Genomic DNA, 20538 nt, shown 5'->3' on the forward strand with positions numbered 1-20538 from the left:
TAAAGATGTTCTGGGTACTTTGTAGGCTAGTGCCCAAGATGGAGCTGACTAGATTTACAATCTTCTGCAGCTTCATCCAGCACCTTTCTGTATATATGCCTTTGATGGTAGGAGGCTGGTGATGCAATGGGCAGTTTTGACTTCCTATCTGCCACAGTTCCATTTCCATACCACGCAGTAATGTAACTTCTTAGGAGGTCTGTAGAATGACATGAATATAGATGTGCGTAATCTTCAGTCTCTTCAAAAAATGTGTGGCGTGTGGCCAAGTGGTTAGGGTGTTTGACTAGCGACCTGAAGGTCGTGAGTTCGAGCCCAACCGAGGCAGTGTGTGTTCTTGAGCAAGGCACTTAACCACACAATGCTCCAGTCCATCCAGCTGAAAATGGGTACCGGCAAAATGCTGGGGGTTAACCTCGCGATAGACTGGCGTCCTATCCGGGGGGGGGGGGGGGGGGGGGAGTTTCGTACTCTCAGTCGCTTCACGCCACGGAAACCGGCATAAGCACCGGCCTGAGGAGCCACAAAGGCTCGGGACAGGACTTCGACTTTGACTCCTCAAAAAGTAGGGGCATTGCTGAGTTTTCCTTATTGTGCAGAATGTGTTCTAGGACCCTGAGAGGTTGGGCAAGATGTACACTTCCAGGAGTTTGAAACTGCTCACAGTTTCCCGAGGTAAAGATGTGAGTGGTGCGAGTTCTCCTGCAGTCGATAATCATCAGTAGTTAAAAGTCAATTGAAGTTAGTAAAGTAATCACCTCCTTGTTGTTGTGTGTCTTGCATCCTTTGGTTACATCTTTATTTTGTCTCTATATTCCAACTGGTTCCAGACCCAAGCTGTGCAAGGGGAAGATTTGTTCATTATGTGCCGCATCGTACGACATGGGTGATCATGGCCTTTCCATGACCATGATTGTTCTTGAAAAATTCCTCTACAGAAGTGCTTTGCCACTGCCTTCTTCTGGGCAGTGTCTTGACCAGACGGGTGACCCCAGCCATTATCAATACTCTTCAGAGATTGTCTGCCAGGCGTCAGTGGTCGCACAGGACTTGTGATCTGCACCAGTTGCTCATATGACCATCCACCACCGCTCCCGTGGCTTCATGTGACCCTGATCTGGGTCTAAACAGGTGATACACCTTGCCCAAGGGTGAGCTGCAGGCTAGCGGAGGGAAGGAGCACCTTACACCTCCTTTGGCAGGGTTGTATCTCCACCTCACCAACAAAAAGTGAAGGTATGCTCTTCAAAGACCTTTCTTCATTAGCCTTTCTTGCCAGGGTTGACTACACACTATCCTTGCTTGGACGTTACCCTAATCCTTGCCCTGCTGTCCCGTAACCCTTCTTCCAATGGACGCACCTCGGCAATGTCTACCCTGACACCGTTAGGATAGTTTCTTGCTTCCCCCAGAGTCTGCTGAGACGCCCACTCTGTGTCCTGTGATTGCGTTTCTCTTCCTGTGTCTCTCTACCTGGGAATCATTGAGACGAGCCGCAGCAGACAGGTGTTCATTGTTCGTGTTTCTTGATGTGATACCAGAAGGGGAATAACTCGGTCTCATGGTTTGCCTACAGGATGAAAAGATAGTAAGTCACAAGATAAGCCCATGAGACTATAAGACATTATGGTGGTCATTGGTGAGGCCTAATTTGGAGTATTGTGTGCTGTGCTGGTCACCTACCTGGGGGAAAGCTATCAATGAGATTGAAAGAGTGCACGGATTTAAACGGGTTTCAACATCACACTGTAACTAATATAGTTTATATAATGTAGATAGAGCCCCTGCATCATAGAGCACTACAGCATAGAAACAAGCCCTTCGGCCCATCCAGTCCCTGCCCCTGGACCTGAGTTCTCCATACCATTCCCATCCATGTACTTATCAAAACTTCTCATAGAATACTATTGTTACCTAATTTCATCAGTCATCTTGTAATAAATTCATTGTATCGAAACGTTTTTCGGCAAACTATTTGTGCTTGTTGAATATGCAAAGACTAAAACTAAAAGTGTTCACCAGACCTTACTTTTTCCCTTCATTCCTGACTCCCTAAAAGTCAAGCATTCCGGCTGTCCAGACCTGAGTATACTAAAGGTCTCCTTTCTCACCACTTTGTGGCGCGGAGGATTCCAACAATTCCGGACCTGTTTGGAGCGTAAGGTTTGCGTCTCCATCTGAAAGTCAATGTGAAAGTGAGATGAGTTACTTCTGAAGTGCAAAGTCATCTTATGAACAGTGGCACGGCTAGTAGAGCCACTGATTTCTCAGTGCCAAAGTGATGGGCTCATTCTAGACCTTGGGTGTTATTGACATGGAATTTGCATCTTCTCCCTTGTGACCACAGGGAGAACTGGAGAATTCTGGGCAATCTGGCTCCTCTCCACATCCTAAAAACATGTTCAAAGGTCGAAGTAAATTTTATTATCAAAATACATATATGTCACCCTATACAACCCTGACAATAATTTTTCTTTGGGCATACTCAGCAGATCTATAGAATAGTAACTGTAAACAGGATTAATGAAAGATCAACCAGAGTGCAGAAGACAACAAACTGTGCAAATGCAAACAGAAGGAAATAGCAATAAATGAGAGCATGAGATAATGAGATAAAGAGCCCTTAAAGTGAAATCATTAGTTAAGGGAACATCTCAATGGACAGACAAGTGAGTGCAGTTATGCCCTTTTGTTTGGGAGCCTGATTGTTGAGGGGTGGTAACTGTTCATGAACTTGGTGGTATGATTTATGAGGCTGTTGTACCTTCTACCTGATGGCAACAAGGAGAAGGTGGGGATCCCAAATGGTGGATGCTGCTTTCCTACGACAGTGTTTTGTGTGAGTTGGTAGTCTAATTGTGCACTGTAAATTGCCCATAGAGAGTAGCTGAGTTGCAGAATTGGGGAGAATTGATGAGAATGTCACCTACCTACAGGACAGATATCATTAAGACTGAAAACGTACAGAGGAAAATTTACAAGGATGTTGCCAGGACTTAAGGACCTGTGTTAAAGGAAAAGATTGAATAAGGTTGGACCTAACTCTCTGGAGTATAGGAAAATGAGGGGAGACTGATAGAGGTATATAAAATTGTGAGAGGTATAGACAGGCAGAGTTTTTCCACTGAGGCTGGGTGAAAGGTGAAGTGTTTAAGAGGAACTTCACTCAGAAGTTGGTGAGAGGCTGGAAAGAGCGACTTGGTGAACTGGTGAATGTAGGTTTGTTTTCATAGCTTAAGAAATGTTTGGAAATGTATATGGATCGGAGGGATATGGGTCAATGAAACTAGGCAAATAATAGTTCAGCACTGACTAGAATGGCTGCAAGGCCCATTCATGTGCTGTAACTGCTTATGATCTACGTTTAGAGAAAATACAGCACCAACGTGTGTTTGAAGATCAACGTGAGCTGAAGGGGATGTTTCAATGATCCATCTTTTCATGTCAGTAAAATCCCATAAATTACAATTTGTTAATCACGTTAGCCAAAGTCAAAGTAAACTTATTACCAAAGTACAAATGTATCACCATAATCACTCTGCTGAGATTTATTATCTTGTGGGTATTTACAGGAAAATAAAGGAATATAGCAGGGTTCATGAAGGTTAGTGAAGGTTGATGACAAAAAAAACTAATATGCAAAAGAAATAAAAATAAATAAGTAAACAGGAAGATAAATAAACAAACAAATAAATAAACTGTAGAACAGTGTCATACATACAGTGCTGTGCAAAAGTCTTAGGGACACATACGTATATCGTTATTTATTGGTATTTGCACAGTACTGTATTTGTCAATGTAGCGTGGAGAGTGAGTTTGTAAATCTGGTGGGAGCAAAGGATGTTGGAAATGGCGAGGGTGGAGCGCCGTGGGAAGGGTGTGGGATAGGTGGCAGAGGAGGAGTGCTGCGGGCAGGGATGGGGGGGGGGGAGAGGGAGATGCCGTGGGTGCCACACCCGGACACACTCAGCCCTGAGACACCAAGCAAAGTCATTTGCTTCCAAAACAATTGGTTTATCGATCATTACAGAACGTCCCTCCAGTGCTTTCCACTCCCTCCCCTCTCTCTTCCCCTTTTCCCAACCATGATTCCCCTCTCCCTGTCCCCTTCCACTCTCAGTTCACGATAGAAACTCATATCAGAAGTGTTGAGCTCAGTGTGCAGACCACAAGCCTTTCCATTGAGGAAATTCTTGATAAGGCAGGTAGGCAGAGACGGTCAGAAACTTTAAATTCCTCCGTGTTATTATATTGGAGGACCTGTCATGGGCCCAGCAATTATGATAAAAGCATTTTAGCACCTACACTTCCTTAGGAGTTTGCAGAGTTTCAGCATGACATCTAAAACTGCCAAACTTCTACAGATGTCTGGTGGAGGGCACAATGATTGGCTGCGTCATAGTCTACTATGGAAACACCAATACCCTTGAAAGGAAAATCCTACAAAAATAGTGGCTACAGCCCAGTCCATCACAGGTAAAGCCCTCCCCACCATTGAACACATCTACATGAAGCACCGTTGTAGGAAAGCAGCATCCATCATCAGAGATCCTCACCACCCAGGCCGTGCTTTCTTCTCACTGCTGCCATCAGGTAGAAGGTTCAGGAGCCTCAGGACTCGCACCACCAGGCTCAGGAAGAGTTGCTACCCCTCAACCATCAGACTCTTGAACCAAAGGGAATAACTTCACTCAATTTCACTTGCTCCATCATTGAACTGTTTCCATAACCAATGGGCTCACTTTCAAGTACTCTTCATCTCATGTTCTCAATATTTATTGCTTATTTATTTATGTTTATTTTTTATTTATTTATTGTATTTGCAGTTTGCTGCCTTTTGCACACTGATTGAACACCCAACTTTGTGTGGGTCTTTCATGAGTATGCCCACAAGTAAATCGTTCTCAGGGTCGTGTATGGTGACGTATACGTACTTTGAGCTTTTTGAACTTTGAGCATTTTGTTATACCGTGTGTTCCTCTGCTGTTTACACAGAGGTTTCTGTGTCTTGTTCATACATGGACTTGAGGCTCTCAACATAATCCCTAATGTTCCTTCTGCAGGGACTCTCAAGTAGAGTGGGTTCTGTATCTTTTCACGAAGGCTTTAGAGTAAGTCCTTGAATCTTTTCCTCCGTCTACCTGATAACCTGTTATGACAGTGTTTATTTCAAGAGCCTGTCCTCAAGTGTGTGAGCGAGGTGGTCTGTTCCCTGGAGCTCATCTGAGTGTGAGCACTTGGGGCTTTTGGCCAGGGACCTGTCAATTTACTTTTTCTTCCTGTACTTTGCAGGTTGGGCAGGAATCATTTTTGTGCCATCTCTAAAGTCCCTTGAGACACCGACTATAAGTAGCCCTGGTTTCAGCAGGACGGTGGAGGGTGGGAATCGCTGCTGTCCAGTAGACCACGAGTTCTGTGCCAGTGGTCATAATCTTTGAAATCTCTTTTCCTCAGTCAGCCAAAAGCAGGGCTGAGAAATTCTCTGGACTCTCTACACAGCCTCAGTACTGTCCAAAAGTCTGAGGCACACGTAAAAAAAATCTGTAATTATCTGTAATTATTCCAAAAATAATTGAAATGAAAGGTTTAAAATATTGTGGAAGATTGGTATCTATGCTTGGATATTTATAAGCTTGGTTGATCGCCAAGCTTGGGAAATTTTTTACGGCATTTCGGCTCCAACCGTGAAGCCATCATCAGTGCGCAGTTGAGGGTATTGTCTCCTCTGAGTGCCGGCTTATATTATCCTCCGGGGTCTGAATGGAAATAAAAGTTTCTAAATATCAAAAAAAATTATAAAAAGAAGTAAAGTAGATCTAATCAATATTTAACCCTTTGCCGTTAAAACTGCATCAATTCTCTTAGGTACGCTTCCTGTAGTTTTACAAGAAAATCTGCTGGTAGGTTGCTCCAAGCATCTTGGAGAGCCTGCCACAGTTTTTCTGCGGACTTTGGCTATCTTGCTTACTTCTGCCTCACCAGGTATTCCCATACAACCTCGAATGTGTTGAAGGCAGGGCTCTGTGGAGGACATTCCATCTGAAAACATATTAAAAAAAATCTAGGGTGTTGAAGTCTCCTGCACAGTGCTGTACAGAGTAACACACCCAAAATACTGGAGGAGCTCAGCAGGTCAGACAGCATCTACAGAGAGGAATAAAGAGCCAACCTTTTTGGCCAAGTTGCTTCATCAAGAGACCTGATGAAGGGCCTTGACCCGTTCCATTGACTCTTAATTCCCCTCCACAGATGCTGTGAGTCACTCTGGATTTCCGGCATCTGCAGAATCTCTCGTGTCTACGTCCCTCTGCAGTTTTTCCCCTTGAAATATTTATCTATATTCTTCTTGAAAGTTATTTTTGAATCTGTTTCCAACTTCCTTTTAGGTATCTGTTTAACAGCTCGTTGTGTGGAAGAATGATCTCTAACAGACCTTTGGCTTGCTCTGCTCCCCATTACCTTACGTCCCTGCTAGTTCTCTGAAACAGCTGTCATATTAGTTCCATTATCACTACTGCTTTCACATTTGAAAATATCTCTCTGCTTCCGTCTTGACAGCTGATCTATTCTTTGCTTTGCGTTGTTTCCAGTCAGGCTCTGTGTCTTCCAGTAACCCACTAGGTCAATACCAGAAGATATGCTGCAGATGTCGCAAATCCAGGCCATGCAAGAGTGGAACTCGGCAGATTAGGACTGATGAAGGGTCTCGGCCTGAAAGGGTGGCTGCTTATTCCCTCTCCACAGATGCTGCCTGACTTTCTGAGTTCCTCCAGCATTTTGTGTGTTGCTCAGGGTCAACGAGGTTGACATTGTACGCGTACAAACAAGCTGGAGGAACTCAGCAGGTCGGGCAGCATCCGTTGAAACGAGCAGTCAACGTTTTGGGCCGAGTCCCTTCGTCAGGACTGAAGAAGGAGGGGGCAGGGGCCCTATAAAGAAGGTGGGGGGGGGGGAGAGGGTGGAAAACCAATTAGAGGAAAGATCAAGGGGTGGGGGAGGGGAAGCAGGGAGGGGATAGGCCGGAGAAGTGAAGAAGGAATGTCAGGGGAAAGCACTATGGGTAGTAGAAGAAGGCAGAATCATGAGAGAGGTGATAGGCAGCTGGAAGAGGAGGCAGAGTGAAACTGGGATGGGGGAAGGGAGAGGGAGGGAATTACCGGAAGTTGGAGAATTTGATGTTTATACCAAGGGGCTGGAGACTACCCAGATGGTATATGAGGTGTTGCTCCTCCAACCTGAGTTTGGCCTCATCATGGCAATAGATTTCTTACATCCTTTATAGACATGAGGAGTAAAAATCTTTACATTACGTCTCTGTCTAAATGTTCAATATGCAATTTATAGTAATTTATAAATAGTATGTACAACAGGACATTCAATATAACATAGAAATACAATTATACAATTGTATCAGCATGAATTAATAATCAGTCTGATGGCCTGGTGGAAGAAGCTGTCCCGGAGCCTGTTGGTCCTGGCTTTTATGCTGCGGTACCGTTTCCCAGATGGTAGCAGCTGGAACAGTTTGTGGTTGGAGTGACTCAGGTCTCCAATGATCCTTTTTACACACTTGTCTTTGTAAGTGTCCTCTAGTGGGAAGTTCACATTTATAGATGTACTGGGCTGTCCGCACCACTCTCTGCAGAGTCCTGTGATTGAGGGAAGTACAGTTCCCATACCAGCCAATCAGGATGCTTTCAACTGCGTCCTTGTAGAATGTTCTTAGGATCTGGGGGCCCATACCAACTTCTTCAACTGTTTGAGGTGAAAGAGGCGCTGTTGTGCCTTTTTCACCACAGCCTTTATGTACAGACCACGCGAGATCCTCAGTGATATTTATGCCGAGGAACTTAAAGCCGTTCACCCTCCCAATCCCAGGTCCATTGATGTCAATAGGGGTTAGTCTGTCTCCATTTCTCCTGTAGTCCACAACCAGCTCCTTTGTTTTTGCCACATTGAGGGAGAAGTTGTTTTCTTGACACCACTGTGTCAGGGTGATGACTTCTTCCCTGTAGGCTGCCTCGGTGTACTCTGTGTGGTCTAGTTTCCTCCCACATTCCAAAGGCGATTAGTAGATTAAGTGGTGACATGATGGAAGCTGGATGGCGTGGTTCTGTTGGGCCAGCAGGGGCTGTTTCTGTGCTGTATCTCTAAATAAAATAAAAACAAAACAAGACGTGCTCCTAACTGCTCCCTTCCGCCATCGTCTAGAAAGTGGCCCCTTCAGATTCCCTTTTGAGTTTCAATAGAATGTTAATCATCGTTCACCCTTCACAACTTCCCTGGGATTAGTTGAGTCAAAGCCGGTGACGAATCAGCATATAGGAAGGAGATTAAAAATCTGGCTCAGTGGTGCCATAACAATGTCAGTAAGACCAAGGAGCTGATTGTCGACTTCAGGAAGAGGAAACCGGAGGACCATGAGCCAGTCCTCGTCAGAGGTGGTGAGCCACTTTAAATTTATTTCAAAAGACCTGCCCTGGGCCCAGCAGCTAAGTGCAATTCTGAAGAAAGCAGGGCAGCAGCTCTACTTTCTTAGGAGATTGTGGAGATTCACCATGACATTTAAAACTTTGACAAACTTCTATAGATGCGCATTGGAGAGTGTGTTAATTGGCCGCATCACAGCCTTGTATACAAACACCAATACCCTTGAACTGAAGATGCTACAAAAAGGTAGTGGATACAGCCCTCCCCGCCACTGAGCATATCTACATGAAACGTTGCCGCAGGAAAGCAGCATCCATCATCACGCCCCCCACCACCCAGGACACGCTGCTGCCATCAGGTACGGGAGCCTCAGGACTCACACCACCAGGTTCAGGAACAGGTTATTACCTCTCAGCCATCAAGTTCCTGAACCAGTGAGGATAACCTCAACTCTGAACTGATTCCATCGGGAAGGAGGTACAGGAGCCTCAGGACTCACACCACCAGGTTCAGGAACAGGTTATTACCTCTCAGCCGTCAAGTTCCTGAACCAGTGAGGATAACCTCAACTCTGAACTGATTCCATCGGGAAGGAGGTACAGGAGCCTCAGGACTCACACCACCAGGTTCAGGAACAGGATATTACCTTCAGCCGTCAAGTTCCTGAACCAAAGGGAACAACTTCACTCAACTTCACTTGATATATTTCCATAACCAATGGACCTGCTTTCAAGGACTCTTCATTTATTGCTTATTTATTTATTATTATTATTACTACTACTACTACGAGGGGCGATTGATAAGTTCGTGGCCTAAGGTAGAAGGAGTCAATTTTAGCAAACCTAGTACATTTATTTTGCAACATAGTCCCCTCCTACATTTACACACTTAGTCCAGCAGGCATGGAGCATACGGATCCTGGACCTCCAGAAAGTGTCCACAGCATTGGTGATTGAACTCAATTCCTTCCACCTTAGGCCACGACCTTATCAATCACCCCTGATGAGCTATTAACTTCAAACTTTCTGCATAATCACTCAAAGAGTTGAACTGCACATGCACGTAACGAGAACTGTATAACTCATCTCCTTCTACCTTAGGCCATGGGCTTATCAATCACCCCTCGTATTTATTCCTTTTTTTTGTGTTTGCAGCTTGTTGTCTTTTGCACTCCGATTGAACACCCAACTTTGTGCAGTCTTTCATTGATTCTGCTATAGTTATTAATGTATAAATTTATTGAGTACGCCCACAAGTAAATCAATCTCAACATTGTATATGGTGACATATATGTACTTTGATAACAACTTTACTTCGAACTTTGAGCTTTACAATGAGGAGCAGAGCCAAAATTCTCTGGAGACTGTGGCCTAATAGGTGTCCTCACCAATATTGTTTAAGCAAGAGATTTTCACTTCCGTAAGTCAGTAGTTCAATGGGTCAAATGGTTCAATTTATTGTCAGAGAATGTAAACAGTATACAATCCGAAATCCTGACAGACATCCATAAAACAGAGAGAAAAAAAGGAATGCCAGAAAAAATTGAGAACTACAAAGACCCTCTCCCCCTCCCACAGACAAGCAGCAACAAATCATCACTCCTCATCGTCTTTCCCCCTCTCCCCACTTGTTCCAACATAAAGCACCAGCCCCCCCCCGCCCCATCACCCACTGAGCAAGCAATTGCAAGCTTTCATCAAAAGCTGCTGTCCATCACCTCACCTCAACATCTCAGCAGGTCCCCTGTCTCACCATCGAGCTCCCGCCACAGCGGTGAGCTCCACTTGCATTGGTGTGGGCTTTTCGGAACAAAGTGCTCAGCCCAGAGATAGGACATCTTGCCCAACTGGCCCACGTCATTGTCGATGATTGGGACTTCTGCAGAAAGATCTGGGTGGTCTATCCCACCATCAGGAATAATTTAAACATAATAGATGCTCAAAATCTAGAGGAACACACACACACTAGATGCTGGAGAAACTCAGCAAGGCGGGCAGTATCTACTGAGGAGTCTCAGAGTGGAAGAACGGCTGTTTACTCGTCTCCATAGATGCTGCCTGACCTGCTGAGTTCCTCCAGCATTTTATCCGTGTTGCTCATCACTTACACTTTTATTTTGGGTCATTATCCTCCTGCTGTTTGTGACAGCAGACTCTGCATAAACGAGTTACCTCATCCCTTGCATTAATCATGAGAAACTTCTCGGATGCATTTTACTGTGTCTGTGAGAGCTCTCCGTGCACACATTGGCTGCCACATTTCCGACGTGACAACAGTGGACTTAAATAGCCTCAAAGTGCTCTGAGTACTTCCAGAATGGGTGTAGGATGTTTTTAACTCCATCCGCTGTGATTCCCCAATTTTCAAAGCTCGATGTCAATTCATGGTCAGTATGCACATACGGCACTGTACACTCACCACCCTGAGATTCAATTACTTGCAGGCATTCACAGTAGAACAAAGAAAGGCAACAGGATCTATGAAAAACTACGCACAAAGACTGACAAGCAGGCGATGTGCAAAAGAAGACAAACTGGGAAATACAAAAAGAAACAAATAATAGTAAATATATATATATACCTCTATTTTAAATACCTCAATCAAGTCCCCCCTCAGCCTTCTACACTCCAAAGGATAAAGACCTAACTTGTTCAACCTTTCTCTGTAACTTATATGTAACAATAAAAACTGTAAATTACGGCATATATATTATAGTTAACTAAATTAGTTGTACAAAAAAAGTAAGACAGTGTTCTTGCGTTCAATGTCCATCAGATTCCTGAATATGTATCTGACCATATATATGTGTGTGTGTGTGTGTGTGTGTGTGTGCACCTAAGACTTTTATATATATATATGCAGTTATGTATATACACAGTACTGTGCAAAAGTCTTAGGTGCGCGTGCGGGCACACACACACACACACACACACATGTTCAGAAACATATTCAGGAATCTGATGGAGATTGAACGCAAGAACACTATCTTACTTTTTTTGTATGACTAATTTAGTTAACTATAATTTACAGTTAACTGTAATTTACAGTTTTTATTATTACATATAAGTTACAGAGAAAGGATGAACAAGTTAGGTCTTTATTCTTTGGAGCATAGAAGGTTGGGGGGGACTTGATAGAGGTATTTAAAATTATGAGGGGGATAGATAGAGTTGACGTGGATGGGCTTTTTCCATTGAGAGTAGGGGAGATTCAAACAAGAGACAGGAGTTGAGAGGGGGCAAAAGTTTAGGGGTAACACGAGGGGGAACTTCTTTACTCAGAGAGTGGTAGCTGTGTGGAACGAGCTTCCAGTAGAAGTGGTAGAGGCAGGTTCGATTTTGTCATTTTTAAAAAATTGGATAGGTATATGGACAGGAAAGGAATGGAGGGTTATGGGCTGAGTGCAGGTCAGTGGCACTAGGTGAGAGTAAGTGTTCGGCATGGACTAGAAGGGCCGAGATGGCCTGTTTCCATGCTGTAATTGTTATATGGTTATATTGCGATGTACTGCTGCCGCAAAAACAACAAATTTTACAATAATTCCCAATGATATTAAGTCAGATTCTGTCAGGCTGCAAGGAGTAGTAGTCATGGTGAGGCTGGTGGGCTGAAGGGTATTTATTTTAATGCAAAGAGTATTACAGTTTGAACTTTTGGCCTAGAATAGTGCATACAGTGTTGTGCAAAATCTTTAGCCTCGCATATACATATATATTGCTGGGATGGCTAAGACTTTTGCACAGTGCTGTATTTGTCAATGTGGAGCACAAAGTAAGTTTGTAAGTCTGCCAGGAGCAAAGGATGTTGGTACTGGCGAGGAAGGAGCACCACGGGAGGGGTGTGGGACAGGTGGCAGATAAGGAGTGCCAGTGGTGGGGGGGGGGAGGGCGGGTGGTGAAGGTGAAGACCCAGTCAGCGCTAAGACACCAGGCAAGTTCATTTGATTCCAAACAATTGGTGTTTTGATGATTTCAGAATGTCTCTCGGGTGCTTCCCGCTCCCTCCCCTCTCCCTTCCCCTTTTCCCCACCCATGATTCCCCTCTCCCTGCCCCCTTCCCACTCTCAGTCCACAATAGAGACCCACATCAGAATCAGGTTTATCAACATTCACATACGTTGTGAAATTAGTTTTTTGTTGCAGTATGTCTACAGTATTGTGCAAAGTCTGAGGCACCCTAGCTATATATATGTGCTTAAGGCTTTTGCACAGTACTGTAGACGTATGGTATGGTAGCCTTTACAGAGCCTTGATTGAAAACAAAAGGGCAGGACTGACATCTCAGCCCAGGATTCAGATGATTCAGTGGTGATAAAAAGCAACAAAAAAGGGTCAGAGAAGTTGCATAAACACAAGAGATTCTGCAGATGCTGTAAATCCAGAGAAACACACACAAAATGCTGGAGGAACTCAACAAGTCAGGCAGCGTCTACGGAGAGGAACAAACTGTCCCTAGTCATTTTGGGCCAAGACCCCTCGATCAGGGAGAATGTCAACAGAGGCACTTAGAGCGTGCGTCCTGGTGGGCTCATCCACTCAGGAAGGTAAAGCTCCACCCTGAGCACTGGCCTCCCCAGCGTCCAGGACATCTTCAAGGAGCAAAGCTTCAAACAGGTAGCGTCATCATTTAGGACACACTCAATGATTCAGGAACAGCTTCTTCCCCTCTGCCATCCAATTCCTGAATGGATATTTAACCCACAAACACTACTTGTTTTAATCTTTTTGCAACTGCTTATTTAATTTAAGTTTGTATATATACTCACTATAATTTATAGTGTTTATTCTTATGTACTGCATTGTACTGCTGACACATACTGTACCAACAAATTTCATGACATAAGCTGCTGATATTAAGCCTGATACTGATGTCACCAAAGGCTTGAGAATTTCTGCTTGTGTATAAACTGTGGAGAGCATTTTAATCGGCTGCATCACTATCTGGTACAGAGACGGCCAAGTACAGGATTGGAAATAGCTGCAAAGGGAACATTTTGGGTGATGGAGGTCCTTCACGACAGACGCTGCCTTAATTGAGGCATCGCTCCTTGAAGATGTCCTGGATGCTGGGGAGGTTAGTGTCCATGATGGAGCTGAGGGGCAACTTTGTCAAGAGTTCAAAGTTCAAAGTAAACTTATTATCTCAGTACGTACGCTGTATATCACTTAACCCCGAGGTTTATTTTCTTGTGAGCACACTCAATAAATCTATAGAATAGTAACCAGAACAGGATCAATGAAAGACCGTCCAACTTTGTTCAACCAGAGTGCAAAAGACAGCAAACCGTGCATATGAAAATATAAATAAGCAATAAATAATGAGAACATGAGATGAAGAGTCCTTGAAAGTGAGTCCATAGGTTATGGGAACATTTCAAAGATGGAGCAAGTGAAGTTGAGTGTTATCCCCTATAGTTGAACAGTATGATGGTTGAGGGGTAATAACTGTCCCTGAATCTGGTGGTGTGAGTCCTGAGATTCTGATTCTAGAAAAAGATTAGCTTTATTTGTTACCCTGCATGTTGAAAGATTGAAGCAGAAAGTGAAATGCGTTGTTTGCATTAAATCAGTTCAGCGAGGGTTGTGCTGGGCAACGTTGAAGAGTTCCGACGGCCAGCATCGCATGCTCACAACTAGGTGCCTGAGTGGATGAGCCCAACAGGACACCCTCAGTGCCGCTGTGACATTATCCCTGAGAAAAGGCTCTCTGCCTGAAACGTGGTTGTCTATTCCTCTCTGCAGATGCTGCCTGACTCGCTGAGTTCTTCTAGTGTGTGTGTGTGTGTGTGTGTGAGAGAGAGAGAGTGTGTGATGGAAAGTGCTCAGTAAACACACACACACACACACACACACACACACACACACACACACACACACACACACACACACACACACACACACACACACACACACACACACACACACACACACACACACACACACACACACAGTCTTGTCATTCTGCTGCCATTGTGCTGAGTGTATGCCCTTCCATGTCCTCCCCATTATATTCTCATAATGGGTCCGAAACCAAGCTGAGGTGCTCGAGTTGGCTTTACAGTATCTTCTCCCTCCATACCTGGCAAAATATTCCAGTTCTTTAGTAATGGGGATGTGTAAATGAGTATATATTGTTCGTATTAAAGATAAATAATTCAGTTTATTTTGCAATATGAGTCTAGCTACGTTGTGGGGTGCATCAGATCTTAATTCATGTGTAGTTTTCAGTTAACTTTGTGGGTCATTAAAGATGTCAAAGAAAAGGTGTCTAAAATTGGACAGATCACTCTCAGTGGGAGAGGGAGATCGGGGCTGCCAGGAATTCACACTGGGTAAAGTATAATGTTGAAAGGCATGGACAGAGTGGACGTGGCAAAGTCGTTTCCCGTAGTGGGGGAGTCTAGTACGAGAGGACGTGACTTGAGGACTGCAGGGTGCCCATTCAGAACAGAGGTGCAAAAATATTTTTTTAGCCAGAGGGTGATGAATCGATGGAATTTGTTGCCACGGGGCGGCAGCGGAGGCCAAGTCATTGGGTGTATTTAAGGCAGAGATTGATGGGTATCTGAGTAGTCAGGGTATCAAAGGTTATGGTGAGAAGGTGGGGGAATGGGACTAAAGGGGAGATTGGATCAGCTCATGATGAAATAGCAGAGCAGACTCGATGGGCTAAATGGCCGACTTCTGCTCCTTTGTCTTATGGCCTTATGGTCTTGTAGAGTTCTTATTGTGCTTTCTGATCGTGCTTTATCTATGAGTAAATTTTGGCAGTTTTCTTTTTACTATATTCACTAATTTTTCCAAGTTTGATTTTTGCCAAATTAAATAAACACCCTTGCATGAAAGTGCTAAGTAACACCAGCTTCTTTTCTTTGATTGTATTCCATGGTGTAACAGTATTTCTCAGCATCTGCAGAGCCTTTTGTATTTATGCAGCTTTCGAAACTTGTTTACACCCTCCCCATCACATCTGAAAAATCTGAAACCTGAATCGCTGATGTGTCAGTCTTCCCCTTTTCTCAGCTAAGGCTCTGTAAGTTGTAAAATTAGTCAGCTCCATCATGGGCGCGAGCCCCCATGGTCTCCAGGATACCTTCAAGCAGCGGTGCCTCAAAAAGGCGGCGTCCATCATTAAGGACCCCAATCACTCAGGACCTGCCCGCTTCCCATTGCTACCATCAGGGAGGAGGTTCAGGAGCCTGAAGACACACACTCAGTGATTCAGAAACAGCTTCTTCCCCTCTGCCATCCGATTTCTGAATGGACATTGAACCCATGAACACTACCTCACTACTTTTTTTATTTCTATCCTTCACTATTTATTGAATTTAACTATATATATATATATATATATCGTAGTTCACAGATGTTTTTCTATTTAATCACATAATTCATTGTACTGCTGTTGCAAAGTTACCAGATTTCATGACCTGTGCTGGTGATATTCAACCTGATTCTGGGTACAACATCATAATTCAATGGTGCTATTTTAGGCTGTAAGTTCAACTGAATTACCAATAATATTCCTTGCATTGAAATAAATATACTTCAGCCCATTAGCCCTCAATGCCTGACCTTCTTACTTGACCTAACCTCTATCCACCCCTCAATCTTTCAGTTCAGGTTCCAATTTCACTAGCAATCCTTTAGAATGGAGATGAAAAGGAATTTCTTTAGCCAGAGGGTGGTGAACCTGTGGAACTCGTTGCCACGAGTGGCTATGGAGGCCAAGTCATTGTGTAGATTTAAAACGGAGGTTGAAAAGTTTAGGAACAGTTATTACCCCTCAACCATCAGGCTCCTTAACTCAACTTCTCTTGCCCCATCATTGAAATGTTCCCACAACCAAAGGACTCAACTTTTGAGGACCCTTCATCTCACGCTTTCAGTAGTTATTGCTTACTTATTTATTGTTTAGTTTCTTTTTACGTTTGTTCAGTTTGTTGTCTTCAGCACTCTGGTTGAAAGTCGAGATTGGCGGTCAATCATTGACCCTGCTATGGTTACTATTCGGTAGATTTGTTAAGTGTGCCCACGAGGAGAGGTCTTGCTCTAAGCAAGAAATGGAATGCGATTGCAAACAAGGTGGGACAGCGGAAACCTGATTGGTTGAGGAACAACTAATCAGATGTGATGGACGATGGGGGTATAAATACCACCGGACTAGATGTATCCGGGCGTCATCCCTGATGAAGATGGCAGAGTGTATCATTGAAACATCTGTTAAAATTGATACCTGGACTGGCCTGGAAGCCCAAGAAGATTTTATTCATCACATATGAATAAAGCACAAGATACCTTTTCCCACAACTGCATGCCTGTCAATCTCTCACTGCTCTGCGAGATCATCTGGATCATTCTGTATAATGTGTGCATTCAAATATAATACTGTATTCATTACCCTTTATGATTTTGTCCCCCTCCCCACTCCTGTTACACTTCAACTCATCCTGCTGGCTGCAATTTTGCCCCATCATCTGACTGTTCATTCTCACAGACCCACTATGCGCTTGTATATCAACTGCCCCATCCTCAGCCCTATCACTCCAGTTCCATTCCATTGCCCACTTCATTTAAACTCTCCCCAACAGCTCTAGCAAACCTGCCCACAAGGATATTGCCCCCACATCCCCGTGATCATGTGTAACCCATTCCTTTTTGTACAAGTTATGAACCCCACAGGGCTGGTACCAATGATCCAGAAATCTGAAACCCTGCCTCCTACACCACTTCCTCAGCCATTCATTCATCTGTACTATCTCCCTATCCCAGCCGTGACTAGCACATGGTACTGGGATTAATCCAGAGATTATTACGTTGGAGGTCAGCCTCTTCCCTAACTCCCTACTCTCACTGTGCAGGACCTTTTCCCCCTCTCTGGTATCAATGTGCACCGCAAACTTTGACTGCTCGCCCTCTCTCTTGAGGAGCTTTGACAGCTACTCTGAGCCATCCTGAAGCCTGTAGATGTAGGCCTCCATTAGTCTCAATAGACCATGGATTTGCACCTTGGAAAGTTTCCAGGGCGCAAGCCTGGGCAAGTTTTTTTTTGTGGAAGACTAGCAGTTGCCCAAGCTACAAGTCTCCCCTCTCCACGCCACCGATGTTGTCCAAGGGAAGGGCATCTTGGACCATAGCCCCTAGGAGACAGCACACCATCTTGGCTTTTCTTTCGCGGGCACAGAATTTGCTGCCCATCCGCCTAACCATCAAGTCTCCCCTCACTGTCGCTCTGCCTCACTGCACCCTTCCCCGTCGAGCCTCAGAAACAGCCACAGTGCCTCTGGTCTGGCTGCTGCTGATGGGCCCTGATAGGTCACTCCCCACCCCCAGCTGTGTCCAAAGGGGTATATTTGCTTCTGCTGAGGGACATAGCTACAGCAGAACCTTGCACCGACCACTTCTCCAGCTGGTCACACATCTTCTATCTGAAGCCTGCACTCTGGGTGTGACCACCTCTGTAAAAGTCTCATCTATGATGTCTTCAACCTCCTGGAGCATGCAGCTGCAGTATCTTGACCTTTGCAGACAGGAAAAGGTTTGGCATACTCCCTGCTGTTGTAGTCATCAGGGAGACTGTTCGGTACCCTAAAATTTCACCTTCTGCCTGAACTACCATCCTGCCTACACTTGTTGTGCCTATAACTTCTTAAGATTAAGTTCTAGCCTGCAGCTGTCCTCACTGAAGTCTGTTGGGCCAAAGTCTAACCACTCTAACACTGTCTGCTTCAATAATGGCCGCTCCTGCTCAAATCTCAAATCTCTTTATTTTCCCTTGCTAAGTTACCATTAACCCAAACAATCTCCCAATCTGCAGGCAAGTCCTGACAGACCCCATTGCTTTTTAGAACTGGAGATAAACCATTTTGGAGTCTAACTCATGGCCACAGAATCACTTAACTGTCCTTATTATAAGTTCAAAATTCAAAGTAAAATTTATTCTCAGCGTACATGCATGTCACCACATACAGTCCTGAGATTCTTTTTCCTGCAGGCATACTTAGAAAATTGATGGAAATATATGTAAACAGGATCAATGAACAACAAACTGTGCAAATACAAAATAAATAGTAACAAATAATGAGAGTATGAAATAACAAGGAGTCCTTAAAGTGTGACCATCAGTTCTGAGAAAACCAGAAATAGAATGAGTGTAGTTAATCAGTTACACCTTTTTGTTCAAGAGCCTGATGGTTGAGGGGTAGTAATTGTTCCTGAACCTGGTGGTGTGAGTCCCAAGGCACCTGTACCTTCTGCCTGATGGCAGCAGTGAGAAAAGAGCATGGCCTGGGTGGTGAGGATCATTAATGATGGATGCTGTTTTTTTACAGCAATGTTTCATGTAGGTGTGCTCAATGGTTGGGAGGGTGTTACCCACGATGTACTGGGCTGAATTCACTACCTTTTGTAGGATTTTCTGCCCAAAGGTGTTGGTGTTCCCATACCAGGCCATTATGCAGCCAGTCAGCACACTTCCCACCACACAAATCTATAGAAGTTTGCCAAGGTTTTTGATGACATGGTGAATCTTCGTAGACTCCTGAGGAAGTCGAGGTGCTGGCGTGCTTTTTTTGCAATTATATTTATATGATGGGTCCAGGACAGGTCCTCTGAGATAGGGACACCCAGGAATTTAAACTGACTGAGCCCTGTTGAGTACTGGCTCATGGACCTTCAGTTTCTTTCTCCTGAATTCTACAATCAGTTCCTTGGTCTTATTGACATTGAATGAGAGGTTGTTGCTATTACACCACTCAGACAAATTTTCAATCTCCCTCCTGTATTCTGATTCATCACCACCTTTAACATGATAAAAACCAGATGACCATAAAGCAAAGGAGCAGATTTAGGACATCGAGTCTACTCCACCATTCCATCATGGCTGATTTATTATCCCACTCATTTCCATTGCCCTGCTTTCTCTCCACGACCTTCTATACTCGTCAAGAACCTATCAATCTCTGCTTTAAAAATACCCAATGACTTGGCTTCCACAGCTGCCTGTGGCAATGGGTTCCACAGATTCACCACCTCTGACTAAAGAAATTCCTCCTCATCTCTATTCTAAAAGGACATCCTTATATTCCGAGGCTGTGCCATCTGGACCTCGACTCTCCTCATTACAGGAAACATCCTCTGCACGTCAAGTCTAGGCCTTTCGATATTTGGTGGTACACAGTTAGATTTCCTAATGCCAGGTCCAAGAACAGAACATTTGTTTAACATATGTTCACAGAAGTCTAAGAAACACTTTTCTGGCACTTTCCTTCCTCTTCCCGCTATTGATGAGACATACTAGAAATTATGGTTGAAGTGAAAGCATCCAATATTTGTTTTTGAGACTCGCTGTACTTGCTACATTAGCACGGAGCCAAGCTTTCAAAGGAAATATGCATATTTTGGCTCTTCTCCAGAAACAATCTCTGCATCCAATTGTTCCTTAAAAGGATTCCATGCTAAATTACATCAGGCAGCTCTGCCTTAATAAAGTGAGCAGTAAACAATGAGAAAATAATGCGTCCTGCTTCTTATCTTTCTTCCTGAGTCCTGGCTACTTGGTGGAGGAGAGTGTCACAGCAAAGTCACATCCCAGCTGTGGAGTGCACACCCAGTCTGGTGATTCTCTCCTCAAAAGCAGCCCCCATTCACCAGTGAATCAAGTTCAAATTCAATTTGAAGTATAGCATCATTAAACCATGCAGCTAAATGAAACATTGTTCCTCTGGGGCCATGGTGCACAACGCAGCAGGTATAGACACACATGGCACGTATTGCTACGGTACTGCACAGTACATATGGTTACAATAAAGCACAGTACAGTCACAAAATATTATTAGGTCAAGTCTCTGAGTGGCGTGTCCTGAAGATTGATGGCGCATGAGACGTTCTGGAACCATGTTTCCACAAGAACAAGGACGCAGCAGTTCCTAATCTCACTCTGGGTCTGCTGCAGGTGAAGGCAGTCCAGTTTGTTATCTGGAGAGTGAGCATTGGAGAGCAGTATTGATGGGAGATCCAGCCTGCAGGGGTCAGCCTTCGATCTAAATTGGATACCAGTGCACTCTCTCACACTGCCTGCTCCCCTGGCTATAACAGGCAATGCCACGGT

At 44.3% G+C, this 20538-nt stretch overlaps 1 protein-coding gene across 2 annotated transcripts in view; it reads right to left on the bottom strand.

Moving 5' to 3' along the window:
* ptgir (prostaglandin I2 receptor) overlaps positions 1-20538 on the bottom strand; it is a 167644-nt gene that overhangs the window by 3653 nt on the left and 143453 nt on the right. The window contains exon 3 of one of the 2 annotated variants that reach the window (XM_073029328.1): positions 1445-1570. The exons of the other annotated variant lie outside the window; for it this stretch is intronic. Coding sequence (XP_072885429.1) covers positions 1560-1570 — 11 coding nt within the window. The 3' untranslated portion in view covers positions 1445-1559. Of the gene's footprint in view, positions 1-1444; positions 1571-20538 lie in introns of those variants that run through there. 2 annotated transcript variants of the gene reach the window in all.

Source organism: Hemitrygon akajei, chromosome 25 (genome assembly GCF_048418815.1).
Source record: "Hemitrygon akajei chromosome 25, sHemAka1.3, whole genome shotgun sequence".
NCBI classification, from domain to species: domain Eukaryota; kingdom Metazoa; phylum Chordata; class Chondrichthyes; order Myliobatiformes; family Dasyatidae; genus Hemitrygon; species Hemitrygon akajei.